Raw genomic sequence first — 24941 nt, 5'->3', positions numbered from 1 at the left:
TCATACCCACTGAAAGTTTCTCTATTGCCCCTGTGTGGGACAATTTTTTTAATTCTTCTAAAATTATAAATTCTATGACTCAGGGTAATGCAATAGTACAATATTGTATTAAGATGGGCCTTTGCCTTAGGGAGAAGTTTAGAGTTATTCATGTATAGAATCATTAGCCAAAGTAAAGTATGAGAAGTGACTTAAGCAATAGAATTAGCATATTTAATATTTAACAGAATATTTAAAACAAATTTAAGAAGTAAATGGGTTCAAAGGCTTGTAGAAATCTCATTCTTATATTATCATGAATATATTCTTCATGAAGACAGTCAGATAGCATGTGCCAGTGTCTACTAGTCCTTCGCAACTTAACTTCACCCCTTCCTCTCTTTAGTTCTCCCAAATATCTGGAATTCTCTCCTTTTTCACTACTGTCTCCTGATTTCCTTGGCTTCCTTCAAGTTCCAGCTAAAATCCTGCCTTCTACAGGAAATCTTTCCCTATCTCTCTTAATTTTAGTTTCTTCCTTCTACTTTGTTTATCTTACATAGAGTCATGATTCAAAAATATCTTGATCGACTAGAGAATTGAGCCATAGCAAAAACAGTGAAATCTCATAGGGATAAGTGAGAAGAAAAATGAAGAGGAGGAGAAGGAGGAGGAAGAGGGCAAGGAGGGGAAGAAGAATTTCTTAATTTTAAGATGGAAAAAATATGGCCAGGCAGAAGTTTATCTGGGAGTTTTAGGAGAGGCAAAGTTCAAGTTCAATATGAGTCAGCAATGTGATGTGTTAGCCAGAAATACTCAAATGCTCTTGGGCTCCATTTAGAGAGCACCGGTCAGAGATGACAGTATTTTTGAGCTCTCTGCCCTTGTCAGACCTTGTCTCAGGTCTGGTGCCAGTGAAAAAGGATGTGGGTAAGTTGGAGGTTGCCCAGGATAAAGCAACAAGCACAGTGAAGAGGGTTGCATCCATGCCAGATGAAGATTAGTTGAAGAGACTGAAGAGGTTTTGCTCCAGAAAAAGGATGGGGAAAACAAGTATTAAATACTATGTGCCAGATTCTGCCCTAAAGGTTTTATAAATATTATCTCATCTGTTCCTCAGAACTTCCCTAAGAGAAAGTTTTTGCAGTTTTATAGTTGAAGAAACTGAGGTTGCAGAAGTTAAGGGACTTACCCAGGGTTACATGGCTAGGAAGCCAGGATCTAAATTGTCAAATGCTTCCTGACTCTAAGTGTCTATATTCACAGTACTCTACTCACTGTGTTACCTTGCTGCTAAATTAACTTTACTGAAAGGGATCATAGATATAGGATTGGAAGGGATATCAGAAGCCATCTAGTTTGTTTTACAGATGAGACAGCTGAAGCCCAGGGAGATGAATTAATTTGCCTAAGAAGAACACACCAGAGGTAGCATTTGAACCCAGATCCTTGGACTCTCTCTTTCCATTGTACCATAATGCTTTATGGGAAAGTTTTGTAAATGAAGTGTCATTTCAGCTGAGAAAGATAAATTGGGCTTTCACCAAGCAGTAATGTGAGGGAGGTTATTTCTGGAAAAGGAAATAACTTGACTGGGAAAACTAGGACATGTAGGAGGCTTCATCTAGTTTTGGCTGAGCATAAGGTCCATAGAAAAAAAGCAAGAAGTGTAAGATAAGGCTGGAAAGGTAAAGTGGTGCCAAACAAAGAAGAATTTTAAGAAAAGGAGTGATGAACTGATCCTACATAAGGAAGATTCATTTGTCAGCAGCATTGTTAGACTTGAGCGACTCCTAAGATCTTTCCAAGAACTGATGGAGGAGGGCCTGAACAGTGAAGCTGAGGTGTCTATCACAGAAGCAGATAGCCACATGTCCCTTAGACTCTGCCCTGGCTCTAGTAGCCTGAAATCTGATCACTCCAGTTGCAGCTCTCTCTTTTTAGTCATTTCACAGTCTGGTTGCCCAATAATTCAGTCTAGCCTGCTTTTCTTGCTCATCCCTGGAAAGATTAATTTGTATTAGAATATTCTTTCCTGGAGGCTACCAATGCAGGTCCTCGAAGAAAACCAGGACACTGGCCTGGTACAGGGCCTACTCTATCACAGATGTCTAATGATTGCTTGCTGACTGACTGACACCCCTACTTTAGAGCCTGAATAAGGTGAGAAGGATGATGGAAAGCGACTAAACAGGGAAGAGATTAAAGACCTGTTATCAAGGTTCTATAACAGTCCAATCTGGCAATGAAGATTTGTACTTGAATGGAAGCAGGAATGTGGGGGGATGGGGTAAAGGAGTGAAGTAGAACAATATGCTGAAATAAAACTATTTATTGGCAGTATTAATTGAAGGGTAATGATTCTTATTATCTTAGAAAAGTCACTTAATCTATATGGGCTCTACTACAAACTGATAAGGTTCTAAATAATCTATAAGATTTCTTTTAGCTCTAATTCTGTGATCCTGTGATAAGGCTTTATTAAGCACCAACTTCATTCTAAAATTGTGCTAGGAGTTAAGGATAAAAGGATAAAAATGAAACAGTCATCACTTAGCTTAGATCCTATTCAGTTAGATGTTAGATAATCAGCAACCATATGCTAAGAGCTATGCTAAACTCTAAGGATAAAAAAAAAGGCAAAAGAGCAGACCCTGTCTTTGGGAAGTTCACAATCTAATAAGTATAATAAAAATATATATAATGTTTATAATATGTAATATATATTATTATAATTATAAAATATATAATTATAGAATAAAATCATAAGAAGTTTAACAAAGATATATGAATATCTCTAGACCTAGTAACTAGGAACTAGATATCCTGGTTACTTCTACATCTAGATAGAACAAGATCTGTAATGCTAGAGATCTAGATCTATAGGTCCATGGATCTCTAGATCTACTAACTAGAATTTAGATATCTAACTATATAAAGCTAGATCTATAGATCTAGATAGCTGAATTACTATTCCTAATGATTCTACTAATGATTCTACTCATAAAAAAACAATACATTTCTCCCTAAGGAAAAGGTCTATCTCCATACAATATTGTACTGATGTTGCATTTCCATGAGCCATATAATTTATAAGGGAAGAGCAGAGTAGACTAAAAGAAAAATAAAACTATAGAACTAACAACTCATTAAATATATATTGAATTACAGAGGAGGTGGTTTTACTATGCATATGATAGAAAGACTTTTTTATGCTCTCTTCCTCTTTATCTGTCTATCTATCTATCTATCTATCTATCTATCTATCTAATCTATCCTGTCTATTTAAATATCTATCTGACCATCTATCTGTTTATTTCTATATCTATTTATCAATCAGTATATCTATCCTCAGTCCCAAAACTCATTGGTATGAACTCTTTCATTGGTAGAGATGAAAACTTTGCCCTGCATATGGGGCTAGGTGGAATTGACAAGAGTGGGAGAAAGGAGAGCTCCCTAGTTTTCTTCAAGTTCTTTTCAATCATTGGATCTTTTTTGAACTTTTTTTCCAGTAACTGAGTCTCTTTGGACTTTGGACCCTTTTGGTTTCTAGCTTAAAGAGGAACATCTCAAATGAGGCCAATCCCACTTCAGATTGCTGAAGAGAAAGCCTAAGAAGAAGATGACATATAGTAGAGAGGACTATCTCCTTCATGTCCTTAACCTCCATCTGGATAGGATCTAAAACTCTCTGTCTGTCTCTGTCTCTGTCTCTCTCTCTGTCTCTTTGTCTTTGTCTCTGTCTCTCTGTCTCTCACTGTCTTTGTGTGTGTGTGTCTCTGTCTCTGTCTCTGTTTGGTGCATATTTTTCTATGTGCACTTTCACTGATTTGTTTTGTTCTTTGGAGAGATAGGTTTCTTTGCCATTAACTATGTATGTTCATTTTGGAACTGGGTGTTTGGTGGCAAAGGAATCAAACCTTTCATATAGAGCTTGGGATCCCCTTTCTCTCTAAAAAAAAATGATCAGAGTTTAGTTTGAATCTGATCACATCCCCTGGGTCAAAAAAATATTTAAGCAAGTGGATAAATATAATTCTATTCTCTGAGGAGAGTAGATTGGCATCTGGCCCCAAACTCTGCTTTCCCTCCTTGCAGCAAATTAAGCTTTTCATGGAGACATGTGTGAGGAAGGTGGGGGTGGCAGGGAAAAGATATCTATTCTATCTCCTTTCAAGTCGCACAACAGCACTTCCTTGCCACTGTTGGGTCTCACTTCATACATTAAACGTGACAACATACACACATACTTACAATTTTAAGTTTTCAAAGTGCTTCACATATATTCATTTTGTTTGTTTCTCATAACAATCCTGAAAGGTAGATGCTCTTATTATCTCCATTTTATAAATGAACTGAGACTGGGAGAAGTTAAATGGCTTGCAAGGGCAAAAAGACAAAAAAAAATGTCGAGGCAGGATTTGAACCATGGTTCCTTGACTCAAACGTTAGCAAGCTCTACATTGCATTACTTCTCTGCCTAGCATTTTATTCTGTGCCCTTTATGAAAGAAGAAATGTTAGATTTTTTATGAAGTTCTCTAAGACAGTGATATCAAATTCAAACATAAAAAGTTAACCATCCTTATGGATTCCAGTGGGAGTATATTGAAATAGAAAACTACATAATGACATGATTTATGTCCTACTGTATTTTTATTTATTTTGTTAAACATTTCTCAATTACATTTTAATCTTTTTAGCCTCACTCAGGAATGTTGCAAGTCAACTGTTTGACACATGTGCTCTAGGAAATTTTCACTGTGGAGCTGTGCTGGGATCTCATTATACTAGGGTATAATTAATTATTCATAAATTCACATTGTCACAAAAAAAACATGGAATCTAGTCTTAAATACAAATATGGACAAAATATCTGTGACAAATCAAGAGGAAGAAGACATTTTTAGAAAATCTAAATTTGGAAAATTCTCAGATTGTTATAATGGCTGCAGAGAAATAGAAAAAATAGTCTTTAGATAGATGGCCAGAGTGTGTTGTCCAAGAAACAGCTTAGCTATGTACAGAGATAATTGTCATTTGTTGACTGCTAGGAGATGAATTTTTTTGGTTCTCAGCAACCTGTGAAGACTCCATGTAAGAGATGGAGGGATTGAATTGGTGTGACTGGTCATAACACTAATGAATTCATGGGTTTTTTGAAATACTGAAGATTCACAGAATCATGGCCTGTGTTCCCTTCCTTCTCTTCATTACTTTTCTCTCAACACTTCCCCTCTTCTAACATCTCTAATTCAATGCTGTCAACTCTCTAGAGAGACTAGCTGTCAACCAAGGTAGTAAAATCTATTAGTCATTTTATACTCTGCCTTTTCCTAATCTTCACATGAAATCACTAGATAAATGTTTTTGATGTTATTTCAAGAATATTTCTTCCTCCATGACCTTTTTTCATTTCCTTGGTTACCACCCTAGTTTTACCAGTCAGTTAATATCTAAGGCAATAATGATGATAATGTTTATCCTTCTTTTTTGAAGAACACCATATCAGGGAAGTGATGCCATGATATGTCTGTGAACTGAATTTGAGTGAGGGGGTGCTGTGCTAAGTCACCAGCTTCATTTTCTCTTCCAGAGCCATCTGGGTCCAGTGGCCAGATATAAATCAGGACTACAATTACATTAGGTGACTTGCCCAAGATCACCCAGCTAGTAAGTGTCTGAGACCAGATTTGAACTCAGGTCCTCCTGACTTTAGGGTTAGTGTTCTACCAATTGCTTTCTTTTGCACAGCTAGTATTACTTCTTTGTTCAAAAGAAACTGCAGTGACTCCTTATTGCTTCCTAAATGAAAGGCACATTTCTCAGTATCTGTTGAGTTCCTTTCCGGACTCCCTCAATCTTTTCCCCAGGTAAGCATTGGAGAGACAGGAGTCAAGGAAGACAAGTTTTCCCTTTGTACACTAAGGTCTCCAAGGTCTCCATTTATTGAACCAAATACCAATACTTAAATACCTCCCCAGTCCCTTAATCCACTCCCACTCCTGTGGCACTTAGTAAAATAAGGCTCTGGTGCTCAAGGACACCAGGTGATGATAGTTTACAATGCTCTCCCACACACAACTGTCCCTAATATATCCCCCTTCTTGTCTTTTTTTGAAACAAAATTATTACATAATGAATGCTACATAAATTGTAAACAAAAGTTCAAAAATAGTAAAAATAAATGTCAATTAAAGAATAGTAAAAACCAATATTCCCAAATTCCTTAAAATGCATTTTATCCCCAATTTACAACGATCACAAAGTTTTTCTTTTGCCAACAAAAAACCTTTCAAAGCAATCAAATTCAAAATCCAAACTAAAAGGAGTAACATTTAACTGAATTACACACACATGGGAGTTTAGATACTAACACAAACACAGAAATAACTCTCTTGTATCACATTTACCAAGCCAGTACATTTACCTGGCCAGTACCAGATCTCAGAATAAAGAAATATTTTCCCACCTCTCTAGGCCAGTGGAGCAATGTAAAATGTCCTATAGATGTTTAAATATACATATACACACATAACACACCAAAATATTAGCCACAGGCACAGGTTTCATTTGGAAGACAAAATTGAAATTTCCCAACCCCAGAAAAAAAGTCTTCTTCCTAATGATGTTGGTTCTCTCCTTCGGTGATAATGCGGACATTCCTTTCAGGAACCTAGATTTTTTCCATTTACTGTGGAAATACAAACATATCCTAGCCCTTGGATTATTACCTGGTCAGGTCCTTTCCATTTTCCTTCCCTATCTTTCTACGTTACTTTTTCTTGCATAGGGTATTCATATTGATTCTCTTGAAATACCTGCTTATTTTGTTTGTACTGTTCAATTCCCCAAAATTTCATAGCCGGAATAAGCCAATTGGAATCAAATTTCAAAAAATTAATGGTATAAGTTGCATAATTCAATCTATTGGTGGGTGTATCATGTATTCCCCCTTTTTGTTTTTGAAGCACAATTTTAAGCATCTGGGTCATTATTTCCACTACCCCTTGCCCCTCTGGATTGTAAGTAATTCCAGTAATATATGTGTGATAGCAAATTCTGCACAAAAGTTTTTACACGATTGAGTCAGATAGGCCAGACCATTATCAGTCTTCAAAGTCTCAGTAAGTCCACCAGGAGAAAAGCAACTCAATAAATTATTTCTCACATGTTTAAAGGCCTCCCTGATTTGTGAAGTCACCCAGACAAAGCCCAAATAGGTATCAACACAGACATGAACATACTTCAGTCTGCCAAACTCAGATACATGAGTGACATCCATCTGCCAAAGAGAATTCAGACTCATCCCTTTGAGATTCATGGAATCCCTTGATGTTTTCAGGAGAAAAGGCACACAATGAGTACACCATACCACAATTTTTCTAGCTTGTTCTTTGGTAATCTCATACAAACTTCAAAATGAACACACCGACAGATGTAATTTATCATGACCCTTCATAAGCTTCAAAAAATGGGAAATAATATAGCATCAGCAATATTATTTCCTTTAGCTATAGGGCCTGGAACATAAGTATGAGATCTAATATATAAGCAAAATAAAGGATAAGTGTGTTTTCTAAGTAAAAGTTGCAATTCCTGAAATAAATGAATAATATTCTGGTTATTGGTGTCCTTGATTTGGGAAGTTTCTAACCCAAATATATTTACTATCTGTGATAATAATGATGGGTTCATTAATTGTCATAGCTTGTATTATTGCATAAAGTTCATTTTGTTGGGTGGATTGAAGATTTAAGTCTTTAGATGCAGGAGTTTGACTTCCTTATCTTCAGATTGAGTATTTTGATCCTAGAGATCATAGAGAATGTATTTCTCAATTTCTCCAGCCTGTTCCTGGTTTTGGGGTGCTTCCTGAGTTTTTTTGAGTATTATTGGGATCCCCCAAACAGGGATCTCCTTGTGTGAAGCTCTGTCCTCCCTCCTGATTTGTGAATGAACACAAGTGCACTCCTCTGCCATGGGGCTGAGGTGGGGCCGGGGGAGCTGTTCTATGGAGGGCCTAGACTGTGATCAGGATATGAATGTGGTCAGAGCCCCAGAGTCCTGTTCCAGGTACAGAGGACAAATCTCAGAAGTCTCCTTCCCTTCAATGGACTTCAGTTGCCTGGAAGCTCCTGCTTGCAGGCTCTACACCTTTTTCAGTTTCCTGGACCTGGGCTGCAAGGGCCACTGCCGCTGCACTGAATCCACTGACTGTGGCAACGGCCCTGATAGCCTGGGCTTTGCACACTCTCTCTGGTAGAGGTCCCCCCCACTGATCCCCCAAGTTGTGCCCGGTATTCCCAGGGTTGCAGATCAGGAACCTTCATCTACTGCTGTGAGCTGTAGGTTGAAGTTTTTTCACTCCTCTAACCCATGGACCTGAGCCTTTCCACTATTTTGCAGGTTACCTTGGTCTGGATAATTACCTCACTAGATCTTTCTGTGGGTTCTGTCTCTCAAAAATTTAGTTAGAGTCATAATTTTAAGATTTTTGAAATATTATGGAGAGAACACCTAGGTGAGGATCTTCTGTTGCCATCTTGTCTCCACCCTCCTCATTCTGCTCTTTTCCATGAATATCATTATCCAGGCCTGAAATTGTTCTCCCCTACCCCCTTAATTTCTACTTGATGAAAAGCTTCCTTTCATTCTTTCATTCAAGGGCCAGCTCAAGATTTATCACTTCCATGGAGTATTTCCAGGATCTCCTCAATTGATAAGCAACTATTCAGTGCTAACTATGTACTCTGCACTGGACCAAGAACTGGGGAAACACATGTAAGGATATATGTAAATTAACAAAGTTAAAGGTTAGAAAGGGCAAACCTAGAGACCTTGAAATATAAAGGTAATCCCTTTTGGATGTAAAGGGAAGTAAGATTTCCCTGAAGGTAGTATAATGATTTAGAAAACCACAAATCCATATTATTCATATATTATTGCATTTTAATTTATTTTATAACATTTTTCAATTACATTTTAAACTGATTCCTCAGAGAATTTTTGTGGAATTTTCCTGTCAACTGATTTGATGCCTGAGCTCCACACCTTAGAAAGGGTCTGAAACATAAATAGTTTAACTGTAAATAAAAAGAAAAGCAGAAACAGCTAACTTATCCCTGAAGTGAATCCTGCTTTTTTGTCTGGAGCTACTCATCTGTATAAGATTTCACTTGGAATCTGGGAAGGATAACCATTGATTACCACAATAAACAATTTTAAACTGGGGTAACAAGGGAGGCTAGAATTTTTCCATTTCCTGCCTGGAAAAAGGAATATTCAAAGCTAAATGCTTAAGGGACTCAGAATCCTTCTCAGTTTCTGTCAATAACAGGGTAAACTTAATAATAAAAGAGCATTGTAACACTCTAGTTGGGAGAGTTGGCAGTTCAGTAAATTGGCCCCTTCAGCTAAGGTTGTGTCCCTCTTAATCTGTGAACTGAGGAATACTCCCCTTCAAGGCTGTTGAGTGGCATGCCTAGCTCTGCCCATCAGCAGCCAAATCTGGCAGGGAGATCCATCTATAATTAAGCTGCCTATTTGACTCAATAAAAAATGAGGAGTCAGCCTAGCTAGCAGCCAAGCAGCTCACACATCATTGGTGCCAGATTCAAAGTGAACTTTATGAGAATCCTCTGGAAAAAGATCCTGTAGTTCTACAATTATGAGTTGCTTTTGCCCCTAAACTCCCTACATATGTCCTTCAATACCCTATAAATTTAGGACCATTCTTTCTTCTTCATGGACTTTCTATAGATGGCACCCTAGGTTTGAGACAGAAAAATTTTACAACTATTATTACTATAGTACTGAGGAGTTAGGGTTTTTGAGGTAATATCAATATGTAAAATTTTGGGTGACTTCACATGTAGAATTACATGTGGTGGGGGAGGGCCAGGGAAAGAATTTGGAACTCAAGAATTTTTTTTAATGAATGTTAAAAAATTTAAATATAATTGAGAAATATTTATAAAAAGAAATAAAGACATAATTTTAAAGTATGAATAGTTAGGTTCTCTAGTATAAGGACAGGAGTTGAGATGGAGAGGGTGACTGTGAAAGACATTTAATTCACTGAAGAAGGAGGGAACATATCCTGGTGACAAAGAGATATTGACCATCAGGGTCTGGATCAGGTGACAAGTCTGGATTATGTGAATCTCAAAGGAAGAAGTGTTGCTGAATGAGAAGAAAGGAGGGAAAGAAAGGAAGTAGTTCTTATTGGGAGTAAGGAGTATACTGAGTACATCTCCAGGATGATCTAGTTGAGGGGTATGAGTGAAAGTGGGGCAACTAGGAGTGGACCTCCTCTTCCTGAGTTCATATCTAGCCTTAGAGACTTATTAGTTTCATGACCCTGGACAAGTCACTTAAACGCTGTTTACCTTAGTCTATTTGTCTATAAATGGGCTGGAGAAGAAAATGATAAAATTTTGCACATCTTTGCCAAGAAAACCCAACTAGGATGATGGAGAATCAGACACAATTGAAAAATGACTTAACAACAGTAGCAACAACGTGACTTCAGGAGGGCCAGGTTTCAGTGAGTTTCAGAAGATAAATAGAGGTAGAAAAACTTCAGTAACTCTGGGATGAGAAAAATTAGAATTAATAGGAGTCTCTTAATCTTTGGGGAATGGATCTTAGAAGGGTATTAGTGAGGTCTTCTGAAGAAAGGCAAGTGAGTAGAAGGTCACAGAAGCATAGAATGTCAAAGCAGAGAGGGACTTTTCATAGAATAATGACTTGCATTATACTTATTTGTATATTTGTCTCATTCCTTCTACTAGAACAAGATCCAGTATGGTTTGATGGAAAGATCACTGGACTTGGCATCAGGAGAACAGAATCTGAATTCTGACTACTTCAAGCTAAAGTCTAGCTAAGGGAAAATAATTCAATATTCAATATCTAACAAACATTTAAGTGTCTACTCAGGTTCTGTGCTGAATCCTGGGTACACAATTCACAAAGAATTCTTAAAGAGGACAATCCCTGCCCTCAACCTAATGATTTTTGGTTTTACATTCTGGAATATTTTAAAAATCTGACTCTATTTTATAGAATGCTACATAGTAAAGGCACTTCCTAATTGATTTGAAGTTTTGGAAAACTGCGTAACAAATGAAACATACTTTCATTCTTTGTCCAAAGATATTTTAAAAACTAAGAAATTGCACATGATAAAAGAATGAAGGCATAGCCCCTTATAAAAGGTGAATCCATTTCTAAATTGACACTATCCAGCCTCTTTTGAAGGCGAGATATTTTATTTCACTTTCCCAAGTCCAGTTTTTTTCTATTAAAGGGTAGATTGGTGCATTCCCTTATTTCCGTTTAATGTAAGGTAACTTTAATCTAGATGAGTAAGTGACAGTGATTGTATGCATATAAAATTGATATCTTGTTTTTTCATAACTTAAAATTAGAAAGGGCAAAATACTTCACTTGCTTGAAAGATGTAGCAACATAACTAAAGGGGAAAAAACTGTCATAAGTGTTTCAGAATAATTTAGGCCAACAGGTCTTTGTTGGAATACTTTGTATACCATGAAGTATTGTGCTTATCCCAGAAAAGTGTTTGCTAGATTTAAATGAAGACTTCATAAAATAATGTCAGCTGTACATGATTATTTCTACATCAATTTTGGTGGGGAAAATTTTTATAGGTACTATAGTAAAAGTGTTGTTATTTAACATACAGTTGGCAGAACTGGATGTTGTGTGATTCCAAGAAAATACAAAAGGATAGAAGTATATTTTCCAGAAAAACGAACATTAGTATTCTTGTACTCCTTACTTATTAAGTATTACTTATTATTACCTCTTAGACCACATCTGGAATATGTTAAGTTTTAGACACTATATTTTAAGACTGGCATGGACAGGCTGCTCTGCATATATAAGAAGGCAATTATGAAGGTAATGGATTAGGAAATAGTCTCATAACATGATTTAAAGGAATTATAGATGTTTAGCCTTCAAAAGAGACATTGTAGGAGGAACACAATGTCTTATTCACATTGATGGCCCTTCAAATAGTTGAAGATGCATTAGGCTCATTCTGGTTGTTCAAAAAGTTAAAAAAGTAGGACTAAAATAAGATTTTCCAGGAGGCAGATTTTAATATAGTGTAAGAAAGAACTTTTTAACAAGTAGAGTTTTTCCAAGATGGATCATATTCTACTTTGTAAAGCAATTATCCTCTATATCTGGTGGGAACCCTGGACGAGTTCTCTTTTCTTTGTAAAGAGTAGAGTGTCTTGGTAAAGGTGGTTGTGACTTGGAAAATGAGCTCTGGGAAGTTCACTTGCAGAGCTGAGCATCATAAACCACTGAGTTATAGGTTGGCTTTGTCATATTATTGAGGGCTTCTTGCCAACTCAATACAGTTGAGTGGTCCATTATGAGGTAAGCTAGTTTTTTACCTTATTGAGCAGGTTAGCTTTACCTTACTGGCAAAAGACTGTCACCAAAATCATTTCACAGTGTGGTAGATTTGGATGTATCATGTTGTTGCCAATGCTGTGAGACAGATTATCAAGTTTATCAAGTTTATCAAGTTTAGTTTATCAAGAGACAGGTTTGAATTTACCAAGTTCTCATATTAAATCTATAATAATCACATGCTGGTGGCACCAATACAGGAGCAAATGAAACCAATTCAAAGGCCAAGAGACTCCTGCAGCAGCCAGATCATCATCAATAGTCCTGTTTCCCATCAGATCAGATCATAGGGTTCTGGTATAGGCAAGTGAGAAGGATGTTTTTGCACAACATTCCTCTCACTATAATAAACATGGTTGTGTAAGTCTTGTCATCATGTATATGAGACATGGTTGAGTTGTCTTTGATTACAAAGGACAAACAGCAGCAGTCTAAAGGAGAACACAACACACAGTGGTGGGATTCCAATAAATTAACAACTAGTTGTCTTCCCTAATGACCATTTTAAGGATACAAAATGTTATACCAAAAAGTAATTTAGTATTTCATGCATTTAATCCTCAAATAAGAATAATAAAAGAGGTACACAAAACTAGATTATGTTCTATAACTCACAATAAGCAAACATCCTATGTAAATGTAAGCAGCTATGTGACCACAGCAGTCAATGTTGTAATACAGGCAGAACCAAAACTTATTCTACCTATTCTAACTCTTTTTTTTCCTTCTACTTCTGTGGCTTCCAAAATGGGCGCTAAGATAACCCTTAAAATCTATACTACTATTGGTTCATTGTATTTCAGCTTCCTATTAGTTTCACCATTCAGGAAACACCAGCACACTATAATATCTTGGGGGAATTTAGGGCATAATACAAAGCAAAAACAAATGACAGTTTGTCACCCCCTCGTTGTTAGGCACTTTCCCTTTTTACAGTATATGCTTGTTTACTGAAGTAACAAAAATGATGGAACTAAAATGTAGTATTTTATCAAAGGTATAATGAGTTTTAAGAAACAAATAAATAAATATTCCAAGTATATTTCTGTCAATTTTTTGTAACCTTATGGATGGAATGAATGTTATTGCATATGCTTAGAAAACACTGTTGCACAGATGAATATTAAAAAAGAGTAAGGAATGCAAATTTTCCACATTGAGTGACTTGACTGCCCATATGCTTACCTTAGAGAGAACCCTGATTACAAGTGCTATTTTAACAACTGGTTCACTGAACTCAACATAAAATTAGGTATTTGTTCTGCCAAACCGGAATAAACCAACTGAATCCCACCATCGACAACTCAAAAAAGGAGGCAGGGAAAAAGGGGGATGATACCAGTGTGTACCTGGCCCAGGGCTATCTTATTCAGTAGACTTGAAATCCAGCAGAGTAACAGATGCAAAAATGGAGAATTAATACTTCTGAGCTTCAGTTTCTTCATCTGTAAAATAAACCTGTGTGTCATACTGGATAGAAAGCATAGCATAGTTAGGAAATTAAAGTCCTAGTATCTGATGCATCCTGGTTGTCCAACCCTGGGCATTTAATCTCCCATTGGCCATAGGTAACTCTCTAAGTCTGTAAATTGTAGAGAAGTTCATGACCTGCCCTGGGAGAAGGTGTGTCTTCAACTCTACCCTTCCTGACCAAAAAAAAAAAAAATCAACCGAAAGCAAAAGCAAACACCAACAATTTTGCATTGTCTATTTCACAGGGCTATTTTGAGGAAAACACTTTGTGACCTGAATGCTATATAAATGTGAGTTAATACTACAATCTTTTAGAAATATTTTATTTATTTTGAATTTTACAATATTCCCCCTAATCTTGCTTCCCCCCCCACAGCAGGTAATGTTAGTCTTTACATTGTTTCCATGGTATACATTGATCTAATTTGAATGTGATGAAAGAGAAATCATATCCTTATGAAGAAACATAAAGTATAAGAGGAGTTGATACTATTATTGTAAATTCTTTGAGGGCACATTATTTCATCCTAATAATTCTAGTATAGTGTGTTACATAGAGTCATTTGTTTTGACATATCTTAGCTGGATTGAAAACAAATATTGAGTTTAATTGAATTGCTCTGCTTCCTCTTAGCTAGTGAGTACAATCAGTTATGCTTAGGTCATGGAAACATTTAAATGATATTTGAAGCCCAGGCAATAAGTGCATGCCAAGAATCTAAACTTCTCATTAGTGTTAAGGAAACAAGGTAGCATAGCTTACTGAAGTGAATAAATCTGGTGATTTGTACCTATATTTATTGCAAATAGGTGTCCTTTGGGAAAATTAAGTTAAATGTTGACAAAATCTTGAGGAATAGATCTGGAAATGTGAAATCTTAAACAATAATATCACTGTTCAGATGTTAAAGACTGTTCAGAACTTGTTTTACTGTTTTGACTGAAATTAAGCCATTTATTCTGATTATTTTGAATGAAGAAAATTGCTTGAATGGACTTTTTAGTTAGACCAGGACAGATAAATGGGCTGTCCACAAAAAGGAGTGGAAAATGGAGGAAATAATAAAAAGAGTTCACATTTGTATAGTGCCCCTGAACTCACAAAAGAAGTCATCAGAAATATAGAAGTTAGGGATAGTCTACAGATTCTACAGATTTGCAATATCTCTGTTAGTGACCAGTTCTTTACCAGTTTGGGTACTTCTTTGACACCATCAAGATCCTATATTTAAATCACAGAAAAGTTTTCAATGGAAGAAATTTTGTCACACTAGTGTTATCAGTGATATCATTCTAAGTCCAAGTCCAATGACTTTTTTCCTTTTCCTTCTTCCCCCTTCTTTTTCTTCCTTTCTCTTCTTTTCTTCCTTTTTATTCTTTGTTCACTTCTCTTTCTCTGTCTTTCTCTTTCTCTCTCTTCTATCTCTCTAGGAAATGTTTATTTTTTTAAATCACTCTCATTTCCCAATAATACTACCCTCTTCAATAAAATCCTCCCTACATCAAAGAAGTACAGATAAGCAAATTGACACATTGACTATCTTTGACAGAATATACTTCATTCTATATCTGTAGTCTACTGCCTCTCTAGGATGATGGGGGACTGGGGGGGATTGGGTGGTACTGCCATGAAGATGAGAATTCTTTTGAAAGTGAAAAATTCGCAATTAGCCCCAGAGGTGGAAAAGCTCAAAATTTTTATTTTACAAGCCCGAAAAGTTCACAGAAACAACATAGACCTAGGAAAGAATTTTGTTACATGCCTAGAAACAACATAGGTAAGACCTTAGAGGAAAGAAGAAAGAAGGAAATGTCAGGGAGCCCAGGTGAAGAGTGAAGAAAAGCTTAGCCCAGCATAAACCTGGCCACATGAAGTTGAGGCCATATTTCTCCAGCGGCATAGGCTGGGAGTATGTGAGTCTATCTTAGAGAAAGTGGCCATGCTGCAAAGAAGAAAAGAGAGAGAAAAAGAGAGCTCCACTCCAGAAGACCTTGCTTAAATGCATTTCCAAGTGGGTTAGACAAGATTGGTGCATGGGGAATGCTTCAGCATCTGGTTCCAGGTATTCTCCAATACGTATGCCACAGGGGCAGCCCCCCAAGAAGTAGCTATTCTGCACATGGGTGGCATTAGTCTTTCCTGTTCCAAAGGGTGTGACCTTCAAGTCCAACATGGCTATTTTTTGCATGACCTTCAAGTCCAATATGGCCATTTCCCTGTGCCCTGCTTCACTGATAAAAAGATTTATTCAGTCATCTGTATCCAGGATTGGTCATTGCAGGGAGTTAAATTCTGATGCTTTTTTGCAGTCCAATGTTTCTTCCATTGCACCATGCTGCTTTTCTACATCAGAGGACATCAAGGGACCACTGGTGGTCTATTAAATTCTTAATACCTTTTTCTAGCAGCAGGAGTTAATGATTCTCTTTTAGGGAATCCTGATTAATTCTTACCTTAAATCTGTGGTGATGATTTACTTAAATGATTTACATTTAATTAGACTTTTTTAGTAATTTGAATTGTTGATTTTTTTCCCCTTTAGCACACAAACTGTTACAGGAAGGGTGTAAGGGTATCTGTGTAGAGAAGACCATTATTTTGAGACATCTACCTGCCTACTTAAAGCTGGCTTTGGTCTTATTCATGCTAGCCCAGGAACATAATTCAGCTTTATTTGCAGCAGAGCTGACCTTCCACATTTGTCCAATTTCTATACCCTCAAATTGTCCCCAAGGAGACTATGACTTTAAAACTTCACTGATGACTATTAGTAGTATTTTCTCATTTTCAAAATGAGCATATCAATATTTGTACTATCTTCCTCCTATAATTATTTTAAGAAAAGTACTTTTATGTCTTTTTTTGTTTGTTTTTTACAAGATTATGGAGTTAAGTGATTACCCAAGGACACACTGCTTGATAATTATTAAGTCTAAGATCAGATTTGAACTTAGACCCTCCTGACTCAGGCTTGGTGCTCTAATCACTGCACCACCTAGCTGTCCCACTTAAGTCTTAGAAGGCTAGATCTGTGAATTATAACAACTACTATTATTATTTTTACTACTTCTAATTTATTTATTCTCCATATTTTCAGACTTCATTTCTGCTCATAGAAATTTAAGAGCCCACTTTGAACATAATAGCCTCTAGTTTCACCATCTTCTTCTTCTCTCCCTTTTGAACTCTTCGATAGCCCAAAGGCAGGCTATTCTTATAACTCTTCTGTTCCTAGTCTCCTTATTTGTTGAAAGGAATTCATAAGGAGGTTGCATGAGGTAATTAAAAGAAAACTGCATGGGAAAGTAGAAAACTTGGGCTCAAGTCCAATCCCTGCCCCTACTAGTTATATGATCTGGGGCAAATCATTTAATATCTATAGGTTTAGGTTAATTTGCATGTGAAATATTATTGTCTGACTAGATAATTCCTAAAGTGCTTACCATTCTGACATTTTGTGATTCTGTGATGATAACTTGTTTAAAGTGAATAAGATAAGGAAGTCTGACATGATTTAAGTTGAGATCATACACCTGAAAGATACCAGAGAAAAAAAGACATTAATTAGGGTTAGTGGCAATGACTACCTTTGTCCAATAAGCTACACTGCCTTCTCCCTAAGTCCTTAATAGTTCTCTCCACTACTCTGACTACTTACTCAAAAATAGCAGCCCCCCCCCCCCCCATTTGTATCCTACACATCTCACCCTTTGGTCCTTAAAGTGGAGGGAAAAAGAAATGGACAAAGGGACTGCAAAATTAGAAATGCTGTGGTAGATCAATCGAGGCCAGTATTTTGTCTCTAACCCTGAGAGATTTGACATCTAGCATAAACATCCTTTACTTACCTTCGATGTGTTATATTTGAAATTATCTAAGTGCTTCTTGAATCCATTTATAATAGCAGCTTACACAGATTTTTGTTGCGGAGAACCCTGTATCTGAATGGCTTCAACACTTGAAGGAGTTGGGGTTCTGGGTGGGGAGATGGGGGGGAAGGGAGACAGAGAGACAGAGAGTGGGAGGGAGAGTAGCAGGTCACATAATTCATATATGTGACTCAAGTCTTTAGGAATTTCAATTGCTAAAAAAATCGCTGCAACTAACACAGGGAGCCTTTTTAAATTTAACCAACTTGTTCCTCAGTCAAAAGGCATTCTACCCACATTGGCCCATATATGAAACTTTCCAGCTTGGTAGGACCTACCAGAACTATAGACACATAGATGACTTCTCTTAGGCTTAAAATAATTTGAAGGATTAAAGGCTTCAAAATACCTGTAGAGAGTGCCTTATTTTTGAGGTTGCCTTGTTTCTACTTTGTATATATCTTGGATGTACCAATAAGATACACATTATCTCTTCCATTTGGGTATATTTTCCTTGAGGACAGGGATAACATTTTTTTTACAACCCTAGAATTTGGTGGCATATAGGGAGCTGGCCTCAAAACCAGGAAGATCTGGGTTTAAGTTCTACCTTTGACCCATACTGGATGTGTCTCTAGAAAAGTGACTTAACTGCTCAGTGCTTTTGATGGATAAGAGGCTGATCTGTATTGGTAGAAGTTTCCACACCACTGGGGGTTCTCTATACCAATGAAATCATAGGTCTAGCCCCATCCTTATCTCCTAGTACTTAGCACCAATTGTATAATAATCACCTAAATGCTTGCTGACTATTATTTAACAGGTAATAATGATAATTAACATTTATAAAGTGTTTAGTATGTATCAGCAACTGTACTTAGCACTTTATAATTATTTTCCATATGATTCTTACAACCCAGGGAGGTAGTGCTATTACTATCCCTGAAACTGAGGCAGATCAAAGTTAAATGATTTGCTCAGTATCACGCTGCTAGTCATTGTCCGAGACTGGATTTGGACTCTGGTTTACCTGACTTCAGACTGTACCATTTAGCTGCTTCTTATGGTCACCTGAAACTTTCTCTGGATTTAAAGTTCCAAGTTTCTTTAACTAGTTCTCATATGATCTTCATATGAGGTTGGCTTCTTGAGCTGTTTTCCAGGTCTTCTCCTCTGAGGAGACCACATGGCCCAGCCTCATAAAGCTAGACTTCAAATCTTTATGTTGTTTTCAACATTTATTTCCCTAGACTAAGGTTTTTGTGTCTTTGCTCATCAGGTTCACTCTTCTTATTATATATAAATATTATTTATTTTATTCTGAACTTAAGAAATAAAATAAGCATTTCTATAACATAGTAGAATAGAAAAAATGTGCATAAAATTGCAAATCTATTGGGTACAATTTGCTCTTCCTTTTAAATTTATGATAAAGTTACCATGTAACTTCCTCTTTTTTTCCTCTTTCCTCTCCCCACCTCTCCCCCCTCCCTGCCCCAATGGCTACCATTTTATACACAGTTCTATTTCTCAGTTCTTTCTCTGGAGGCAGATAGTCTTCCTTCATATATCCTTTACAGCTAATGTCAGTATTTACAATAGTTACAATGACTTAGCTCCCCAAAATTGTTTTTCAAACAATATTACTGCTATTGTATATACAACATTCTATTTTACTCTTCATTATTTCACGTGTCTATCCTTGTTTTTCTAAGATCATCAAGCTCATCATTTCTTAGCACAGTAGTAGTATTCCATCATAATCATATACCACAACTTGTTTAGTCATTCACTAACTGATGGACATCCTAATAATTTCAGTCCTTTGCTACCACAAAGAGAGCTATTATAAATATCTAAAATACATTAATATTTTAAAATGTTCTTTTGCATTTTCCATATTGGGAAACAGACTTAGTGGTGGTATTGCTAAGTCAAATTGTATAGGTAGTTTAACAACTCTTTGAACATAATTCCAAATTACCCTCCAAAATGGTTGGATCAGTTCACATTTCCATCAACAATGAATTAGTGTCCCATTTTCCCCCTCATATCCTCTTCAACATTTGTCATTTTCCCCTTAAATCATTTTAGCCAATCTTATAAGTGTAAGCTTGTTCTTCTAGCTTCACTTTCCACCAAGTACCTCTTTCCAGGGGTAGGAAAAGCCTATGTTTGCCACCATGGGGCTGATTTGGTTTGGGGAGTGCTTAGTCCAGAGAGGGGAATGGTGAAGTAGTTACTCACCAGAGGAGGGCACCAGAGAGTCTAGTCATGAAATGAAGTGAAAAAAATATCAGTGTCTTTACAGATGAGGAAGTAGAATCCAACTATGAATCCAATCCGTACACCGGGGTGTCTTGTGGATTTCTATTCTATTGCATAATTCCTTTATTTATATTTTTTATTTTTATTTTATTATTATTTATTTATACTTATAGTTATCTATCTCTATTGTACTATATATTTATACTTACAGTTATCTATCTCTATTGTGTCTCCATCTTTATTTTTCTATCATTCTCTATGTCTATCTATCTTCCTATCTATACTCACACATATCTGGACTGGACCTGTGACTTCACTGATATAGGGAACTATCTCTACCAATACATATCAGCAAATACTCTGCCACTTAGAGTCATAGAAAAGAGGAGACAAGGATTATAGATGGCCTACTTAAAGAGATTAGACACACAAAAAAGAAGAATATAACACCAGATTATTGAGATGGATGAATCAAGTAAGGACTTTTTGAGGAGAGGAGAAACCTGGGCATATTTGAAGCCAATAGAGAAGAACCAGAAGATAAGGAAAAACTGAAGATAAGTTAGAGGATGGGGATGATGGAAGAGATAATCTGTCCAATAGTGGTATGAAGATGAGATCAAATGAAATGGTATCTGAAAAAGAGTTTAGCGAAGAGTTTGGCACATATTAGGAGATTACTGAATGTCCTTTCACTGGTACTTGCCATGGGGTTAAATAAATGTGTAGTTATGGAATCATATATTTATTTATTTATTTTTTAAGAGTATAAAAAATAACAAATCATAAAACTTTATTTTTAGGCACTGAACTTGTCATATACAAACTCTATGCATCTTCACAATAATCTTGGAGAAACATGATCGTAAGATAAGTTTTCAGAAAATAACTTTCTAGTCCATGTTTGCAATTTCTCTAAGTATAAGTCTTCTTACAGCTCTGTGAACTTCAGCAATAAAGTGAACACTCAGGTCAAGCATAGTGAGGTTACTCTAAAGGGAACCAAGTGAACTTGTTTTGGTTAAGTTACTAGTTTCCAAACTGGAAAATTTTATATGTTAAGATTTGGAAATGTTTCAACCATACCATTTTTCAGCAATAAGTCATATATCTGAGAGTGAGGGAAAGGAGGAAGAAAGTGAGCAACAGAAGCTTTGGGAAAGCTTCCTGGAGAAAAGCTCCACATATAGAGCTTCTGAAGATTTAGCAGCATTCACGAGAGGACAAAGATGTCATCCTTTTTCTTGCTACCAAGCTGTAGTTTCAGTCTTCAATCAGTATAAATTTCACATTTGTTCTTAGAAATCCCTGGAAAGCCTTAGTAGTAACTCAAGCACACTTTGTCCATGGCCAGCTTGATTCTGTCAAGTGAATGAGCTCCTTCACAAAGATTGGCGAACACATATAATTGTCAGAGAGCATACTCATACAAGGGGTTGTGCCAGTTAAAACAGTGGGTCCTATAATGAGTCACAGCTGCCTGGGCTGTGAGTGGCCATCTCTCAGAGAGCATTGTCTCAGTCTGTATACTCGATTCAGTCACTACTGATACAATTTGCTGCATAGTCTTCTGAATAATGGTTCTAACCTGTAGATGTGTGTGCAATTGATCAACAATTTTCTTAGATTCATTTGCATCATTAGTAGCCATTAATTTCCTTTTCAGGATTGCAATGGGAACATCAGGGCTTAGAGTAAGGTCATAGTGTTTTACAGGTGGCAGAAAGATGGGAGAACTCTCTTGGTGTTTCATTCCCTGGAACTGCATCACTTTCATGTAAGAGATTGTCTTGTTTCCAAACTGCATGACATGACTGGTATTGGTATGCTTTTTCACTAATTGAAATTGCTTATGCAGAGTCTCTTTAGTCAAATCTTCCACATCAGAATCTTCCATCCAGTTGACACTATACCAATCACCCAGGAAAGTACCTCTCTCTTCATCATAGTAACAGGCATACGAAGATTCCACAGAATTGGCAGCAGTAGTTGCAAAAACATCAATATTATCAGGCAGGTGGTTCATCATTGAGCCAGATTCACATGCTTCAATATATATCACCATCTTTTTATATTTTTTATGTTGGTGCATGTAATGGATAGTCTTATTCAAATCCTTTACATGAAGATCATCACTAGGGAAAGCCAAGAGTCCAGGAGCTCCATGATCCGTGAAGTAAATAAACACATGATCCTTGGGACTTTTCAAAACCTTCCCAGACCCTTTATTCTTCACAGTTTCAGCATCACCTCTTAATACAGCAAGGAAATTTTTTGGGTTGACATCCTCTCCTGTATAGTCTTTTGGGACCCCTTTATACACATCAGTGCCATTGGGTCTATTGATGACAATACCTTTTGTAGGATTTGCTTCATTATCTGCAATATCATTATACATCATGACAATTATTTGTTCATCAGGAATCCCATTTCGATGAACGATCTGGTATGCATGGCAGGCATCAGCCTGGTGTCTATAGTTGTCCCACCCATTTGAGCCTGCCACAATAACAATCCAGTGCTTGCCTCCATCCTCAGGATCACCAAGAGGTAAAGTATTAATTCCTAGGACTACAGTCAACAATAAAATTGCCTTCAAAATCATTCTGTTCTTTGGGCTCAGACTGCTCGGAGGGGGCAAGGTGTCCGTTCGCGGGAGGGCCCCAGAGAGCACGGTGGCAGGCTCTGCACTGATTGAGCGCAGCCCCAGCTCTGGAATCATATATTTAGAACAGGAAGAAACTTCTGAGAGCAACTAGGTCAGTCTTCTCATTTTACATATGAGGAATGTTGAGGCCCAGAGAGGCTGAGTAACTTTCCCAGAGACACATAGGTAGTAGGCAGCAGAGCCAGCATTTGAACTTGAAGTCTTCTCTTAAATTTAGTGCTCTTTCCCAGTAGCACACTGTCAGTAATGCACACATAAAAAGAAATAACTCCTTTGTTATTTTACCTTGAAACTGTCTGATACAAACAGCCATGAAAACAAAACAAACAAACACATGCTCAGTTACATGATACTGGCTCTGGATATTTTCATTATTAGGAGAATATTTGTGAAATTCCTGGGTAGGAGAGAAGGATTAAAAGGAGATTTCACAGGAACACACACAGAAGGGGAGAGTTTTGGATAGCTATAAAAGAAATAGCTTTGAGGAAATGGCAAAGGGGCAGGAGAAGGAGGGGGAAGAAAAAACATGAAACCTACTAGGTTTGTATCATACATTTCATAGGTAGTTTTTTTTTGAAGGGGTAGTCAATGGGAGGAAAATACCCTAGATTTGACATCAGAATACTTGGTTCAATCTAAGCTGTGTGTGTGTGTGTGTGTGTGTGTGTGTGTGTGTGTGTGTGTGTGTGTGACCTCGAACAATCTTTCTGGGTCTCCTTTCCTTAATCTGTAAACCATACTGACTAGGTTACATGAACACTAACTCTAACCTTATGATCTAAATTTAATTCAACAAATAGTTTTCTATTGTCAATTAGATGCAAGGCTAGAATGCTTTACAGCTTTTGCTTGTTTCTTAAATTAGACTAAGCTTTTAGGAGTCTAGGATAATGTCTTATGCTTACTTTTCAGAGTTGGGAGTTAAGAAAGAGTTTTGTAAATCTTTCTTTTTTGCAAGGCAATGGGGTTAAGTGACTTGCCCAAGGCCACACAGCTAAGTAATTATTAAGTGTCTGACTTCAGATTTGAACTCAGGTACTCCTGACTCCAGGGCCTGTGCTCTATCCACCGCACTACCTAGCTGCCCCAGAGTTTTGTAAATCTTAAAGTCCAAGTATAAATATTGATATTATTCTAATTTTGTCTCTGTACAAAATATATAGCACATAAGGCATCGCAGAAAACAACTTGATACTTGATGACCAGAATTTGAATCTAGCATCTGGTACTTACTAGCTATGTGTGCTTGGACAACTGAATCTTTCTCAGCCTCAGTTTTCCTCATCTGTAAAATGAAGAAATTAGCACCTACCTGGCATCTGGGGGGGTTGAAGTAGATAGAGCACTGATCTTGGAGTCTGGAAAAGTTACTTATCCTCTGTATGCTTCAACTTCCTCAACCACAAAAAGGAATTATAGCAATAATGATGATGATGAAAATAGTAATAATAGTACCTATCTTACAGGGTTGTGAGAATCGAATGAGATATTTGTAAAGTGCTTACTACATTGTCTAGTGGACATAATGAATCTTTAGCAAATTAATCCTTTCTTCATTTTTTTCCTTGTTTCCTTCTATCCTCATGAGGATCAAATGAGATACACATATAGTGCTTTGAAGTTATAAAATTTCATTTTTATATCATTAAGTATTACAATACTTTATAATATAATTATGGTGGGGCGGCTAGGTTGCACGGTGGATAGAGCAGTGGCCCTGGAGTCAGGAGAACCCTGAGTTCAAATCTGACCTCAGACACTTAATAATTACCTAGCTGTGTGGCCTAGAGCAAGCCAGGTAACCCCATTGCCTTGCAAAAACCTAAAAAAAATAACTATGGCAATTATTATAATTACTATGAATTCAGGTCTACACCTGCTCTGAAACTTAAGAGTGCTGCCCTGAGCATTGCAGGTTATAGGGATCTTAACCACGTGGTGCAGTGGATAGAGCCAGGAAGGTCTGAATTCAAATATGACCTCCGATACTAGCTTAACTTGTTTACCTTAGTTTCCTCAACTGTAAAATTAGGACAGTAATAGCTTCTACCTTCCAGGGCTGATGTGAAGGCCAAATGAGATACCTTGCCGCGTGACGGGTGTTCTATACATGCTAGTTATTACTGTCTTCAGTGAGACCGGGAGGCTGTGCACCCTCAAAGCGCTGCACTGCAATTATTAGGCCTGTGACCGAGACTGCCAGCGCAGAGGCAACTATTCCTGAC

General features: G+C 37.0%; 1 protein-coding gene across 1 annotated transcript; it reads right to left on the bottom strand.

The window, feature by feature from the left end:
* Positions 1–20824: 20824 nt before the first annotated feature.
* LOC141496932 (legumain-like) lies at positions 20825–22782 on the bottom strand. Its single transcript, XM_074199509.1, has one exon. It carries the CDS (start codon positions 22765–22767, stop codon positions 21457–21459), a length of 1311 nt encoding a protein of 436 aa, XP_074055610.1. The 5' UTR covers positions 22768–22782; the 3' UTR covers positions 20825–21456.
* Positions 22783–24941: the final 2159 nt, after the last annotated feature.

This window comes from Macrotis lagotis, chromosome X (assembly GCF_037893015.1).
Source record: "Macrotis lagotis isolate mMagLag1 chromosome X, bilby.v1.9.chrom.fasta, whole genome shotgun sequence".
NCBI lineage: Eukaryota > Metazoa > Chordata > Mammalia > Peramelemorphia > Peramelidae > Macrotis > Macrotis lagotis.
This window is presented reverse-complemented; position numbering and strand designations above follow the sequence as displayed.

What these genes read in the sequence shown, in the direction of transcription:
- LOC141496932 (XM_074199509.1), bottom strand. Translation starts at nt 22,767, where the DNA reads ATGATTCCAGAGCTGGGGCTGCGCTCAATCAGTGCAGAGCCTGCCACC.